The 14,490-nt window shown below is 54.5% G+C and overlaps 1 protein-coding gene across 1 annotated transcript in view; it reads left to right on the forward strand.

Annotated features, from left to right (window-relative positions):
* The window catches only part of IGSF9B (immunoglobulin superfamily member 9B), a 47,328-nt gene extending 33,372 nt beyond the window's left edge, over nt 1-13,956 (forward strand). The window contains exons 19-20 of the mRNA XM_070783151.1: nt 4,647-4,768; nt 8,311-13,956. Of these exons, the coding sequence (XP_070639252.1) occupies nt 4,647-4,768; nt 8,311-8,519 (331 nt within the window). The 3' untranslated portion in view covers nt 8,520-13,956. The remainder of the gene's footprint in view (nt 1-4,646; nt 4,769-8,310) is intronic.
* The last annotated feature ends 534 nt before the right edge of the window (nt 13,957-14,490 follow it).

Here is a 14,490-nt window from a genome sequence, read left to right on the forward strand (position 1 = left end):
GCCTCCTCTTCCAGGTGGGGATCTCAGCAACTTGACAGCAGAAGGGTACCGAGCCTCTTAAAGAGGCTTCTGTGGGCCCCTTAACCCCATCACTCTCGTGGTGGCTAAGAAGATGCTGCTTTTTGCCATGGATGCTTCTGGGGACTAGCCAGTGAGGGCACCAAGCACTCAGACAGGAGCAGAGCCTCCCTGTGTACTTCTGGCTTCCAGGAGGAAGCCTTGTCTCCTCCCCACCTGGAGATAGCAGGGGGCAAGGGAGGCGGGGGGCTGCCTGTCTCCTCGAGACATGAGTGTGGCCTCCCATAAATCAGAGCCTGTTTGCCAGCTCCTCATGATCTGCAGCTGGGAAGGTGTCTGCAGCCAGAGGCCGGGTCCTGTGAAGCTGGCTGATGCCACGCTCTGGAAGCCCAGGGACAGCACTTGCAAGCGGCCAGCTGAGTGACACTGACAGGCTGGCCCTCCAGCTTCCCTCTCTCCTCCCTGACCCCAGTTTGACCCCCTGAGGAGTTGATGACTCCAGGCCCAGCACTCCCCCTTCATTCTTGAAAAGTGCCCGGGCCCTCTTCTCCTCTGTGACCCCTCTCTGGTGTCCTACACCTGCAGGCTGAGTGTCCCCTCACTGTTGTGACAAACCCAGAATCCAGGGTCATGAGGTGGGAGCTGCTGGGTTTCTGCCTGGCCTGGCCGGCTCCTCGGCCTCGAGAGTCAGGCCCTCACTGCGCTGTCTGTCAGGAGCTCGGGCAGAGGCCGGGGGGCCCCCGCAGGCGCCGGGCTCCCCCATGGACGCTGCCGTCTTGCCCCCTTTGCGTGTGTCCCCCTGGGTCTGTTGGAGAAGGTGTGACTCGTCTCGTCTACGTGCGTTCTTGCTCTGTCCCCACTCCCTGCTCCCAGCCCACAGCCGTCCTGGGCCGCTCCTCCTCTCCTTTTCCTCCTCCTCCAGCTCCCTTCTCAGAGCAGGCAGTGGTGGGTGGTCTCTAGGAGGACTCGGCCTGTTAGTGGCCAGGGCTTTCAGCTCCCTGTCTGAACACCAGCAGCCGCCTGGGCCTCCCATTCTCTCAGGTTCCCTTTCCTGTTCATGCTGACCATGGCCTCCATGAGGCAGGCGTGTCGGAGTGTGTTGGGGACCCTTGTACTGGGTGAACCCGGGGAATGCGGCCCCGTTGGTAAAAGCCTGTCCTAAGTTGGGAGGCCACACACTTGGCCCACTGGAGGGGCCGTCGGTGGGCACAGTGGGAGGGCGCCCCTCTGCAGAGTCCTGGTGGCTGTGCTACGATGGAAGGCAGGTTCACCCATGCCCTGGCCACCCCGTGGATGGGAGTGGGTTTGCTTGGTCTCCTCCCCAGTCCCATAGACAGACAGGCAGAGTGTGCACTCAGGAAAGGAAGGCCACACTCTTTCCCTTCTGCTTTGCCGTTGCCAGGAGGGTGACCATTCTTGGGCAGGAGAGCCGTGGGGTCTCGGCCATCCTGCACTGTGGCTTGCCTTTCTGAGCTGAGCTGTGTCTTCCCTCCACTGCTCTGAGTGGGCACAGCAAAAGCAGCTGAGAGGTCTCTGGGACTGTGACTGATTTGGGTTTTGCATGAATTTTATAATGAGTAAGAGTCAAAAAGCGTTAAGGTATATTTCAGGCCATCTTTGGTAGGTCTGAACCACAGAGAAACACTGTGGGAACATAGACTTGGAGTTCACCAGAGATGCCTGGCTTTGAGGCCTCACCTTCCAGTAATGCTCGTGCTTTCTGAGGGAGGGGTCCAAGTTTGATGACTCTGTGTGTTCTGGAAGGACTGGGGCTGAATGGAAAGAGAGTTCTGGCTTCACCTCCCTGTCTGAGATCCTTGGCATCAAAGTGCATTGCCCAGAAGTCCCCCAGGGGCTTAGCCTGGACAGGGGATAGGGTCCCCCTTTCCAGAGAAGCAGGCAGTTGGCTTCCAGCCTGCTGGGATGCTTCGTGTGACTTTTCTGCCTAATTAACTGAATATGAAGGCCCACTGTGACCCCCTCTCCACACCCCCGTCCTTCCAGACCCTGCCTTTTTATCTCTGCCTCCTGTATGGGCAAGCAGCCCAGTGCCTCGGGGCTTCTCCTGTTGTGTGTCAGAGTCTGAACACCGAGCCAAATGCAGGAACAGGTGGACAGCAGGTGTCCTGGAAGGGCTGGAGCTTGGTTGCTTCATAAGGAAAACTGGCTCCCCCTGTGTCCACTTCCCAGTGGCTTATTTCTTCCTTTTGGGAATCCTTGTTGAGGGCACACCTGAGCCAGCTTCCCTACCCAGGCTGTCTTCTCTGGCTCTTCCACCGATGGGGTGAATGTCCAAGACGGTGGCAGTGCGGATGTCCAGGGCAGGCTGACTGCTCGGGGCATGGTGGGGCTGCGGGGTGAGAGCAGTGTCCTCCTCCCGTGGGGCTTGTGCCTGTTTCCATCAGGAAGAAGCTGTGCACACAGCTTACGGGACGTTGAGAGTCTTGGCTGTGTCGTGTTGACAACTGGATTATGAGACAAACGGCATAAGCTCTTAACAGTTTCTCCATCTGAAAAATGGGGTCTGTCTCATGTTTGCCCCTTAGGGATGCTGTCAGGGTTCAGGGGAGTTCCTACAGAGAGCATAGATCAGTGCCTGGCATGATGAGTGGTGAACAAGTTCTGTATGATGAGAGCAATGATGACAGTGATGATGATACTGACCCTGGAAGCCTTAGCTGCCTGGAGAATCCCTTGCAGTTTTGGGGGGCATCCTGTACCTGTTTCTCTCATGCCCAGTGGGTCACTCTGCATTGTGTTGTTTGCACACTGGCCCCTGGCCTGCTGGCTTGTCACTCGCCTCCTCAGATGGTGTGCCGCTCACTTGTCTGCCCCTGGAAAAGGCCGGCCAGCACCAGCAAGCGGATGACCCAAGCCGTGTGTTCACGTCTCTTTCCTTCCAGGCAGCACCGGGAAGCCTTAGTCCAGGATGAGTGGGGTGAGCCCACCGCATCAGCTCCAGGGAGTCATGCTCCCTTGTGGCCTGGCCGTCTGCATTCTCGGTCTGCTTCCAGATTTCCTTCCAGCTGCTGCCGTGTAGGGCCTCCAGGGGTAGACTGCAGTGTCTGTGAAAGAGGAACGAAGGGGGAGCTGGCAGTTGGGTCTCTGGGTGAAGACCAGACCTCTGATGGTGAGCTGGCCTACTTCTCTCTGAGGCCGTGCATGCGTGTAGTGGGGCTCTTAGCTCTGTGTTTCGAGGGGGCTGATGAGAATTGAGATGCTGTCTCTGACCTGGACTTGGGAGGAGCTTCCCTGCACTGTATCTGTGGAAAGGCCATGGGAGGATGGCATCTATCACAGAAGATGCAGGTTGCCTTACTGTCAGCTGGATCAAGAAGCCCCAGGAACCAGAGGCTCATCTACAATTAGCCTGCGTGTTTTCTGCTTTGTCCCTACAAAGATCCCCGATGTTGGGGAGATGAAGCTGTGGTCTTCCCGCCCCTCTTTTTTTTTTTAACCTTAGATTGCTTGCTCACCGCTGGGGACTTCTTTTCCCCTCACAGGTTTGGCTGTCCTCCTTCCTTCAATCAGGATTTACCAAGCACTGATTGGAATGGAGATGGAAGAGTGAGCTGTGGGGAGGGAGATGGGGAAAGTGACTCCCCCCAAGACTTCAGGGCTTAGGGTGGCCCTGATTCCCTGATGGCGTGCCGATAGCATCACAGGCTGGAAAGAAAGAGCAACCCATGTCTCTCTTTCCCCCTTTACTCCTCACGCTCCAAGTTTGGCTTCCTCTGAGAAGAAATGGCAACGATCTTCTAGATTTTCTTGAACTCTTCTCTCCAGTGAGTGCAGATCGTCACAGCCCACCTTCTCAGCTCTCTTCGAGCTCTCTGTCATCTTGGTGGCATGGGCTCTGGGTGTCGCCTTTGACCTAATTGCACAGGCACTCTGTTAGGTGAGCTGCTACCTCCACTCTTCAGTTGGGGCAGGATGAGACTCCGACACAGGTCTCCTCTCCCAACAACCTTGGTTTCTCTGTATCTTAAACCGTGGAGACACTCGCTGCAGGTGTCCCGGGCTTTGCCAGACTGCCCGATATGGACACTGACCGTCATAATCCACGTCTGCGCTCGTCTGCTCTCTCACGTGACCATGGAGTCTGAGCCCTGTCTGCTGCCAAAATGTGGGTGGATGACAGCCATTTGCTGCTGTTGGCTGCAGGGTTCTGCCTGACTCTTGGCAAAGGAGCGGCTGATCTCACAGGACACTAGGGCCCTGTCTGGCCGGGCCTATCTTTCCTGGGGGGCGGGGGGGACAGTCAGGGGTGGGGTTGCTCTCCCCCCAACCCCTTTAATCTGCCCCTGTACTTTTCACTTAAAGGTCTTGACTGTGATGGTCCAAGAACTTAAGACACGGAAGCTGCTTTCTTCTCCACGCTGCCTTCCGCAGCTTGGGGGCCGCATGACGGGTTCACCATTAAAGCCTGTCTCTCTACCTCTCCCAGGTCTCTGGTGGCCCGGCAGATGGGCCTCCCGCTGCAGGAGCTCTCCACTGGGACTCTCTCTTCCAGGAGCATCAGGGAGGCAGGTGTCTTCTCCAGGGCAGCTGCTTGGCTTTCTCCAGCTCCTCCTCCAAAGCTCCCTCGTCTATGAGCTTACCTGTGCCTCTCCAATTGTCCCTTCCAGGACACATCCGCCTGCACCCGGGAATGCTGCTGCACCTGAGAGGCTGGAGGCTCTGAAGTACCAACGGATAAAGAAGCCCAAAAAGTCATCCAAGGGCTCCTCGAAGTCAAAGAAACGATCCGGTAAATGTGGAGCGGCGCGCCATCCCTCGCTCCCCACTCCGACCTGCCTTTACAGATCCCAGCTCTGGGTTCTCTGCAAAGTCAGCTCCTCTAGTGTGTCTTCTTCTTTGCTTCTCTCTAGTGCTAATTGCAAAGTGATATACAAATAGAGTTTTTATGTCAAAAAAGGAGAAAAATAAGGTTAAAATCTGATTGTCCTCCCAATGTTGTTTCATCCAACCTAGGGACCATCCTTCTTGGGGGCACGTGTGTTCAGAACCCTTTTGTGCGTACACCTTTAGAAAATACATGGCATTGTTTTAGTGTATTTTAAAAAATATTCGTGGCTGCCCTGGGTCTGTGTTGCTTTGCGTGGGCTCTCTGGTTGTGGTGAGCAGGGGCTACTCTTTGTTGTGGTGTGCGGGCTTCTCGTTGTGGTGGCTTCTGTTGTGGAGCACGTGCCCTAAGCTCGCGGGCTCAGCAGTTGTGGCACACGGGCTCAGTTGCCCCAGGGCATGTGGGATCTTCCCAGACCAGAGATCGAACCTGTGTTCCCTACTGTACCACCGGGGAAGTCCTAGTGTATTTTTTTAACAGTATAAATAGTACTTTTCCCCTCAGTCTGCCATATGCCTTGGACATATCCCTGTTTCCTTATGTATTTCTTCTTTATCAGGCCTCTGGTTGGACATGGGAATTCTGGGGTCCTACTCAGTGTTACGGAGAAGGCAATGGCACCCCACTCCAGTACTCTTGCCTGGAAAATCCCATGGATGGAGGAGACTGGAAGGCTGCAGTCCATGGGGTCACTAAGAGTCGGACACGACTGAGTGACTTCACTTTCTCTTTTGACTTTCATGCATTGGAGAAGGAAATGGCAACCCACTCCAGTGTTCTTGCCTGGAGAATCCCAGGGACGGCAGAGCCTGGTGGGCTGCTGTCTATGGGGTCACACAGAGTCGGACACGACTGAAGTGACTTAGCATAGCATAGCATAGCATACTCAGTGTTAATCTTAAAGGAAGTCAGTCCTGAATATTCATTGGAAGGACTGATGCTGAAGCTGAAACTCCAATACTTTGGCCACCTGATGTGAAGAACTGACTCATTTGAAAAGACCCTGTTGCTGGGAAAGATTGAAGGCGGGAGGAGAAGGGAACAACAGAGGATGAGTTGGTTAGATAGCATCTGCTACTCAATGAACATAAGTTTGAGTAGACTCCGGGAGTTGGTGATAGACAGGGAGGCCTGGCGTGCTGCAGTCCATGGGGTCACAAAGAGTCGGACACGACTGAGCAACTGAACTGAACTCAGTGTTAAGGGGTCCCTGTGGCATGGACTCAGTGTCTGAGGGCGGGGCAGACTTCTCTCCATGAGTTAGAGTGAAACTGCCTTATTTCATAGAAAGGACATCTCTGCTGAAATGGATGCTGTTTACCCAGCAGTTGTACATAGCTTCTAAGAAACTGCAAAAATAGTTCAGCCTTATTTCAGACTTAGAAAACTCCTTACTATTTATCACATGCTCTCATTCTACCAGTGGTTTTTGGAGTGCTGTGACAGGCTGTCTGAGAAGGCCACTACACGGCTTCTTTGCTGGTCTTTCTTATCTACCGCAGAGAGCCTTCCATATGGGAGAATGAGACACCGAGGCCCTTGCGTTTCTGGGATGCAGCGAGCTCTCAGTTCTCACTTGGCCTTTGGGTGGTACCATTATCCTATTAGTTTATAGCTGAGGATACTGAAGTTTAGAGAAAGAAGACACATTTTTTTAGATTTTGGGAGAGAAGAGTCCAAAGCTGAATTTTCAACCCATTTAAGCCCATTCTATCTACCTATATATTATTTATCTATCATCTGTGTTTTGTTTTTTGGCAAAAAAAAAAAAAAGTCCCATGAGATGCCTGTGTTCTCTTTTTTGTTTAAGTGGTCCTGTCCGCTGTCATGTGTTCACAGCTCCACAAAGCTCTGTCTTTAGCCCAGCCCTTGTCTGTGAGCTGGTCTCATATTTCTGGGTACCTGCTGCCCATGCCTCTGGGTGTTCTGTCTCAAATAGTTATGGATAATCTTCCATGTCTGCTTCTCCCGGTTCTTGCCCAGTCTCATAAAAGTCTCTCCTCCCTGCCTGGTTGCTCAGGCTCCTTGATTCCCATCCTCTTCTCACATCTGGTCCATCTGGTGAAGTCTGTTGACTCCGCTTTGTTTTTTAAAGATTTTTTTGATATGGATCATTTTTCGAGTCTTTATGGAATTTGTGACATTGTTTCTATGTTTTTGGGGATTTTTTGCCCACAAGGCATGTCGGGTCTTAGCTCCCCAGCCAGGGATTGAACCCGCAGCCCCTGCACTGAAAGACAAAGTGTTAACAACAGGAAAGTCCCCTGTTGACTCAACTTTTAAAACACACACTATATCCGGCCACTTATCTCTGTCTCAGATGCTAAAGTTAAGTTCTGAGTCATTCCCATCTCTCCCCTGGACCAGAACAGCAGCCTCCTATCTGGTCCTGCAGCCTCCGTCCCGGCTCCTGCAGTGTATTCGACACACAGCGGCCAGAGTGGTTTTAGAGAGTCCCGTGAGTGTGCTCACACACACGTGCAGCACACGTACACACATACTTCTGGCTAAAACCTCCGGAAGGTCCCCCTGCAACCAGAACAGGCTTCTGCCTGCCCTCCCGCCTCACCGCCTCTGCTCCCTCTGCATTAGTGTGGCGGCCCCCCTTCGGTCTCCAGCCCATGTCGCGTTCGCCCCTTGCTTGGGGCCATCACACTGTGGGAACACTTCTCCCCTAGGCCTGTGGAAGGTTCGTAATGCGAGACTCGCCTCGGCGTTGCTCCTTCAGGGCAGAAGCAGCACCCCAGATTTTCTTTCTCAGGGTTCTGTGCCACCTTTCTTGGTAGCACTTGCAGCATCTGAAAGGTTTTCAGTTGTAGTTTTTAAATCTCTATTATCTCTTCCTCCCCATCCCCACGTTGAAGTATCATCTTCTAGAACGAGAGGGCTTCACCTCTGTGTCCCCAGAAGTACCATGCAGCAGAGGGATGGCCTGGCAGTCCAGGGTGGGCCAGACCTGACTGTGATATGGACAAGTAAAATCTTTTGAGACATCCATCCTTGCTTGTGGGAGTGGGTGGGGGGAAAGTGTGCTGAGTCCCAACCCTGTGCCTAGAATGATGGCCTGGTACCCAGGAGGCACTGAGAGAGATGGGTAAGTATTTCTTTAAAAAAATAGAAAAAAAATTAGATAAAAGTTACTGAATATATTCAATATTAAATACAAGATGAGAGATGTTGCTTGACTAGATCTGAGTCTGCAGAGGTGCAGCCATGCCCACCCTGCTTTCCGGCTCCCACTAGAGCAGCACTTGGGGTGGCTGGGGTTCTGTCTTCTCTGTTGCACTTTCTGCTCTGGTCTCTGGGCAGGTGGGTGGCTCCAGCATGTGGCCCTGGGGGCCAGGCAACATGCCCTGCAGGGGGCAGCGGGGGTGCACCGCTGGCTTCTCACTCTCACCATACTCTCTTCCTTTCTTGTCTTGTGTTGCACTTGCTCCCCTCCCTAGATGGTTCTGCCTCCCAGGCTCAGCACCTTCCAAACTCTCAGGTCCTGTGGCCCGACGAAGCTGTCTGCCTCCGGAGGAAGAAGAGACATTCCCGGCCCGACCCCTTCGCCCGTCTGTCGGACTTGTGCCACCGCCAGCTCCCAGAAGACCAGAAGGCAATACTCAGTAGCGTGGAGCACGACGACCCCGGCCACGCCACTCTGCTGTGATGCTGCCACTTAAGTGTCCCCTGAGTGAGGCTGCTGGCTGAGGGGCAAGGGCAGGCACGGGGTGATGGGTGTGTGGGGCTTCGTCCTCCCCTTCCAGGGGAGCGGTGGCCCAGCTGTTGGCTTCCAGGGCTGCTCAGACCCTGGCTCCACTTGTTCTCCCTCTAGCCTGAGTGGGCCTCTCCTCCGCCTCCCGGCCTGCTGGCCTTGTGTCCGGGAGAGAGGGCAGAGGGCTTGCTGGCCGCCGTGGCTGTGGGTGGAGTTTGGGCAGTGAACTGGGGACAGGGGGAGACTGCCTCCTCCCCCCCTCTCCCCGCTTCACTAGGTGGATTTCTCCACCTCCTCAGATATCTGTGGAGTGAAAGAGGAAGCAGGGGCTCGCGCTGTGCTCTGCTTCTGTTCAGTTTCTCGAGTCCTGAAAGAGGGCTGGACTCCGCCGTCTTCCAGACTCCACATATATATAGCTATAGATGCAAATGTGTATGTGTGTAGTTTGTGGGTTTCTCTATGTATATATATGTATGTGGGAGCAACTGCTCACTTCTGTGGTCAGGGGAAGGAGGGAGAGGGCAGCTGGCGTGTGGGCTGGGCAAGGAGGACTGGCGGGAGCTAGCGGGGGCCCTGGTGTCTGTCTCGGGAATGAGTCCCACTGAAATGGGGTACATGCCTTCTCATCTGGGTCCCCCGTTTGTCTTGACCTCATCGCGTCCCGGGCAGAGTGAGGGCTTGCCACGGTGACTGCTGCCCGTTCTGGGGGCTCAACAGTCCGTTACCATGGAACTAAACACCGCCTCCATTTCTTGGTCCTGGGCAGAGAAGGGTGTCTGGTGGGTGGCCAGGCGGGCATCTCTCTTGCTTTCGTGGTCTGGCTCGGAAGTGAAGCTGCTTAGCAGCGGGGCCGGGGGTGGCCCTGTGCCCAGACTGGAGCTCCTCATTGGCCCCTTGGGTCCAGCCGGGCCCAGAGCCCTGTGGCCGGGGGCCTCCCGCTCCAGAGCCATCTGTGCCGAGCACCCAGCGCTGCGGCTCTATTTATATCCCATGCCCTCCGGAGCGCTGTTCCAAAGCTCTGATTGGATTCCTCCTCTCCTTTTGTGGGAGCTAATTCCCCAGATTGATTAATTGCCACGTGTGGGGAGCCCGCCCACACTCCTCTCCGTGCTCCCCATGTGCCCCCTGCAGACCTGAACTCCCACACGATGGGATCAGATAAAGCTGGGGGCCTGGATACTGGGTTCTGGGAGTGCTCCGGGCCCCCTCTTCCCCCAGGGCTGTTTGTATAGAACTGGCTGAGGCCTGGGGTTGAAGGTGGAAGGAGTGGGATGTGGGAGCTGGGGTCCATCCTTTCTCTGTCGAGTTATCTTCCTAACTCAGACTCTTAGCACCCAGAAGCCTCTGTGAGGTGGTCTGACGGCGACAGGAGAGATCTCTGTCTCTCGTGTGTGTGCAGTGTGGTACTGCCCTCGGTGGGCAGAAGGCCTGTGTGTGGCTAGGGTGCATCTGGCCTCTTTCTCCTCCTCTTGTGCCAGAGTCTGCCCTTCTGGCCACCCGAGAATCATGGTGGCGATCAGGTTCCTGCAAGTACCTCCTTCTTGGTGCTGCTGTCTTGGTGGGTTTGGGGACAGCCCCTGTCCCCAGTTACCTGCCTGGATATTGGCTCTGTCACAGCACTGGACACTTCTCTGGCTCTCAGTCTGGGGACCTTGGCAAGCTAACCCAAATGTGGGAGCGTCCATCCTAGGGGTGAATCCTCAGCCCAGTGCTTCCTTCTCACGCCAGGTGAGTGGGGACCCAGTCCACCCTTGGGGCTCTGCCTCGCATGTCACACAACTACAGTTTCTCTCCAAACGTGACCATCATGGAGAAAGAAGTGGCAGGAGCAGTGTTCGTGGCTGTGCCTCGTCCACTGCCCACCACTGACCTGGTGGAACCTGCCCCTTCTGGCCAATGTACTTCGCTGGGCACTGTGTCCAAGCCCCACCCAGGCGGTGGCTCCAGCGAAGCAGCGACTCTGCTTCCTCCCCGAGGCAGCACTACCTCTGCCACTGTGCCCAGCAGGGGGCTCACGGGCACCTCTACCGGGCCCAGGGGTCAGTTGTGGCCTTCGTCTGTACTCTCATGGTGGCTGTTTCTTGAGTGGAGCAGGTCCTGGTGGACCGTGCGTGCAGTATCAGGGCTGTGTGTCTTCAGGGTGAGCTAGGCTGCCATGCCTGAGCCCTGTGCTGGGACTGTAGGCTCTGAGGTTACAACAGGAGAGGATACAGAGGGGATGGCGTTCAGGGCCCTGCCGGGCGCCGTCGCCAGCGGTAATAACGGTGCTGACTCCTGCCTGCCTGCCTGCCTTCCCCCGGCCAGGCCTGGTACCTCAGCACAGAGGACCAAGTGGTTGGAGTTGTGCTTTTTGCCGGCCGCTGGGTGTCAGCTGTGCTGGGTGTCCCCAGGACTGGGGAAGGGCACCAGGACGACCTATCTCTCAATAGCTTTGGACTCATTACTCCTCCCAAGAGGGCTTCCTTCTTGTGACAGTGAATGTGGACGCGGGCCTTCCTGCACCCCAGGGAGCTGGTTCAGCACTTCCTGTAAGGACTGTGATGGAAATCAGCAGGATACAGTCCACTCTGTCCATGAGGTGGAGACAGGGCTGTTACAGGCACACGCTTCAGTCCTGGGCATGTGCAGGTGTGAATGTATGTGCATGGGGGTGCAGCCATGCCTAAGGGCCAGATGCCCTTTGCGCTCTGCCCGTCACCAAGTGCAGGGATGACTCTGAAGCTTCCTCCAACTTTCAGGCCCCAGTCCGCGGGAGATCAGGTGTTCCCCAGACTGCCCCTCGGCCCATCCGGTAACCTGGCCTAGAAGTAGCCTACCCTTCCTCCTGCATCATGCCTGGAGGCTGCACTGTTTCGGGTTAGGTGACTTGAAGACCAGGGAAAGGCTGAAGTGCTGCCAGAGGGAGCCTGAGGCTGCAGCTGTTTGGGGGAAAGCAAGCAATAAGGAGAAGGTGGGGCCTTTTCTCGATTTGCTGGCGGCGTCAGTGGGGTTGAGTATGGATGCAGCCCAGCACTTGGTGATCTCTGTCCACAAGCCCTCAGCCTGTCTCTCTCAACTTTCCCCAGACATGGGTCTGAAAGGGGGACGATGGGCGGGCAGGGTCTGCCCCGCCTTTGAGGAGGCCCATGATCCATGATCCTGTGCATGGGGGCGTCTCAAGTAGGGTGGACTGGAGTCGCCTTTTCTATTTTTCAGTGCTGTCTCTTTTTGATTTGGTATCTAAAATATTTGGGGTTAAACTGATTTCAGCTGTTTCCCTGTGCCCTTTTCATACAGAGGAAACCTGGTAGGATCAGATGTGAAATTTCCTGACTAGGCTTTTTTTTTTTTTTTCCAAGGTTGACAAAATAGCCTCAGGGAGGAGGCAGACTTCAGAGAGCAACAGGGCGACCTTGTCACTCTCCAGGATTAGAATTCAGGGCCCAAGTGTGCACAGCTAGAGCTGTTACTTCCAGTTTTGTTAGAAAAAGCCTTTTAGGGGATTGGGGGTGGGCTGGGGAAGAACTGTACATAAAGTACATTTGATTACCATATAGAGAAACATAGGGAAAGAAAAGCTAGTGGCTAATCTGGGGCTTGCTTTGCTTGCATGTGATGGAGCTTTGGGGGGCAGGGATTGTTGGGGAGCAGCAGGGGGGCAGAGGTGGGTAGGCTCCTAGGGGCTCCCTCAAGGAAGTGGGCATCCTTGATCAGCTCTTTCTTCTCCACATAAAGGGAGGCTGGAGCTTGGAGCCCCCTGGGGCTGCACTGCTGCTCTGAGAAGAGTTGCTTTCAGCAACTGGGAGTTTGGTTGGGGTGTCCACCACCACCCCACTGACCAGCAGTGAGTCCACCTTGGTCCAGTGCTTTACTTCTGGGGCTCTCATCAGTGCTTCCATAAGCAAATGTACTGTTTTGCATGTTGGGTTACTGAGAGGGTAGAAGTGTTTTCATGACCCATTCTAAGCTGGAAGAATAAATAGGTTGAGTCTGATCCCTAGACAGTCCCATACCCCGGGGTGTCTGTGTAGGACGAGGTAGAGTGAGGCGGCTGTGCAGACAGCCCTGCTGGCGCCTGTCCCTTCCAGACAAGCAGCACATCTGGACTGCTGAATCCTCGGTAGGCAGTAGCCATTAATGACATCACTGGGCCAGTCTTCCTTGGTGGATCTGAAGCAGCGAGGAAACAGTGTCCACTCTGGATCGCTGGTGGGGAGAGCTGGGCCGGGTGGTAGGGAGAAGTGCTGCAAGTTCTCAGCCCCTGGCCTGGTCCGTTGCCATCTGTCCCAGCCCCCTTGATGGTGACACAAACAGCTGCTGGGCCTCTTGAATCTTGAAGAAATATGCTCCACCAGTCCTACCAGTCTCTCCCTGGCACTGGATTCTCTGGGTTTATTTTAGAACCAGGCCACGGTCTCCCTTCCGCCCCAGGTACATACCAGTTACCTCGTTTCCTTCCCATCCCACTTCTTCATGGCTCAAGGGATCCTGACCTCGTGGATGGTTTGCGATGGGGAGTTGGTTGGGTAGGGAAGGGAATCTGAGAGGGGAGAAGGGTTGGGCTCATGGCGGGTGGTTTCCACTTTCCGCCTTAGAAGCCCTGTGAGTGTGCTTCTGATGGTGTGTGGGGTTTCCACACGTGTGGAGGGAAGGGGCCGATGCCGACTCCTTGTGTTGGTGATGAGGGCTGAGAGACTTTTTGCCCCCTCTTGGCTTACAGCATCTAAGAGATCTTGTTTCTGGCATGGGGACAGATGTCCTTATAGTCGTCTTGCAGTTCTTTGAAGGGAAACTGTCCATCACTTTCATCGGAAATTTCTATTACCTGCTGAGAACCTGAAGGGTCTGTTGTGAGCAGACAGTGTCCTGGCTGGGGCAGAGAGGTGGGGCTGTCTCACGTGGCCCTCTGCAGTCACCAGACTGGCTCTGTGGCCTCCAGCCCCAGGGGGCTATCTTGTCCATGTTCCTTTCCTGGGCTCAGGAAGTAAGAGTGTGTGTGTGTGTGTGTGTGTGTGTGTGTGTGTGTGTGTGGTGTATTCTGTATGTATGGTGCCTATGTGTGTGGTATGTCGTGTGCATTTGTGAGGGTGGTGTGTGTGGTGCGTTTGTGGTGTGGTGTGTGTGTGTGTGTGTGTGTGTGTGTGTGGTATGTTTGTGGTATGCATTTGGGTGTGCTGTGTGTGTGTACAAAAGATTTGTAGGGACACACTAATTTGCCTGAGTAGCCTCAGGCCTAGCAGACCCTCTTTTTGGTTGACTCTTTTCTTTGCGAGGCAACTCCTAATTTGGTAGGAGGGTGAAATAGTAATATGCCATCTTTAGTGTATTTTTTATGGAGATTGTATATAAAATTATATAAATATATATGATTTGTTCTATTTTAAGGAGAGAGGGGAGCTTATGTAAGGGGGTGGGTGGGTGCAGGGACCGAATGCAATAGTTGTGGTTGGGAGCTGGGGCCTCTGGGGAGTGGGAGATGGGAGGGCAGCAGACCGCAGCCGGGGAGAGGAGCGGGGTTGTGCCTTCGGCACACGCATATATATGAAGTCTAGCTAGCTAGCTTGTCTATATATCTATATATCTATATGCAGTCATAGTTTGCTTTATTTTTGTACTCGTGCTTAGACATGTTTGGAGCACGACCACCTGGGGTGGCCTGGGTTCTAGCTCATGCCTTGGTGCCCTCTCTCCCACCCATTCTTCCTCCATGCCTCGTCTGTCTTTTGAGACATTCTCTGTTCAGAGTCACTTGGGTCTTTCTGATGGAAATGTGTACATATGAAAATTTAATTTTAACAAAGCCTCCTTCTGGCACCTGGCCAGGGACTTCTAGAACAGAGCAGAGTATCGTAGAGTCTGACCCAGAGCTGGAGCTTCTGGGGGAACAGGTGCTCACTAGCATTTGAGCAGGAAAGTGTGTGCCCTGAAGAATACCTCTCTGAGAACT

Source organism: Bos indicus, chromosome 29, assembly GCF_029378745.1.
Source record: "Bos indicus isolate NIAB-ARS_2022 breed Sahiwal x Tharparkar chromosome 29, NIAB-ARS_B.indTharparkar_mat_pri_1.0, whole genome shotgun sequence".
In the NCBI taxonomy this organism is placed as follows: domain Eukaryota; kingdom Metazoa; phylum Chordata; class Mammalia; order Artiodactyla; family Bovidae; genus Bos; species Bos indicus.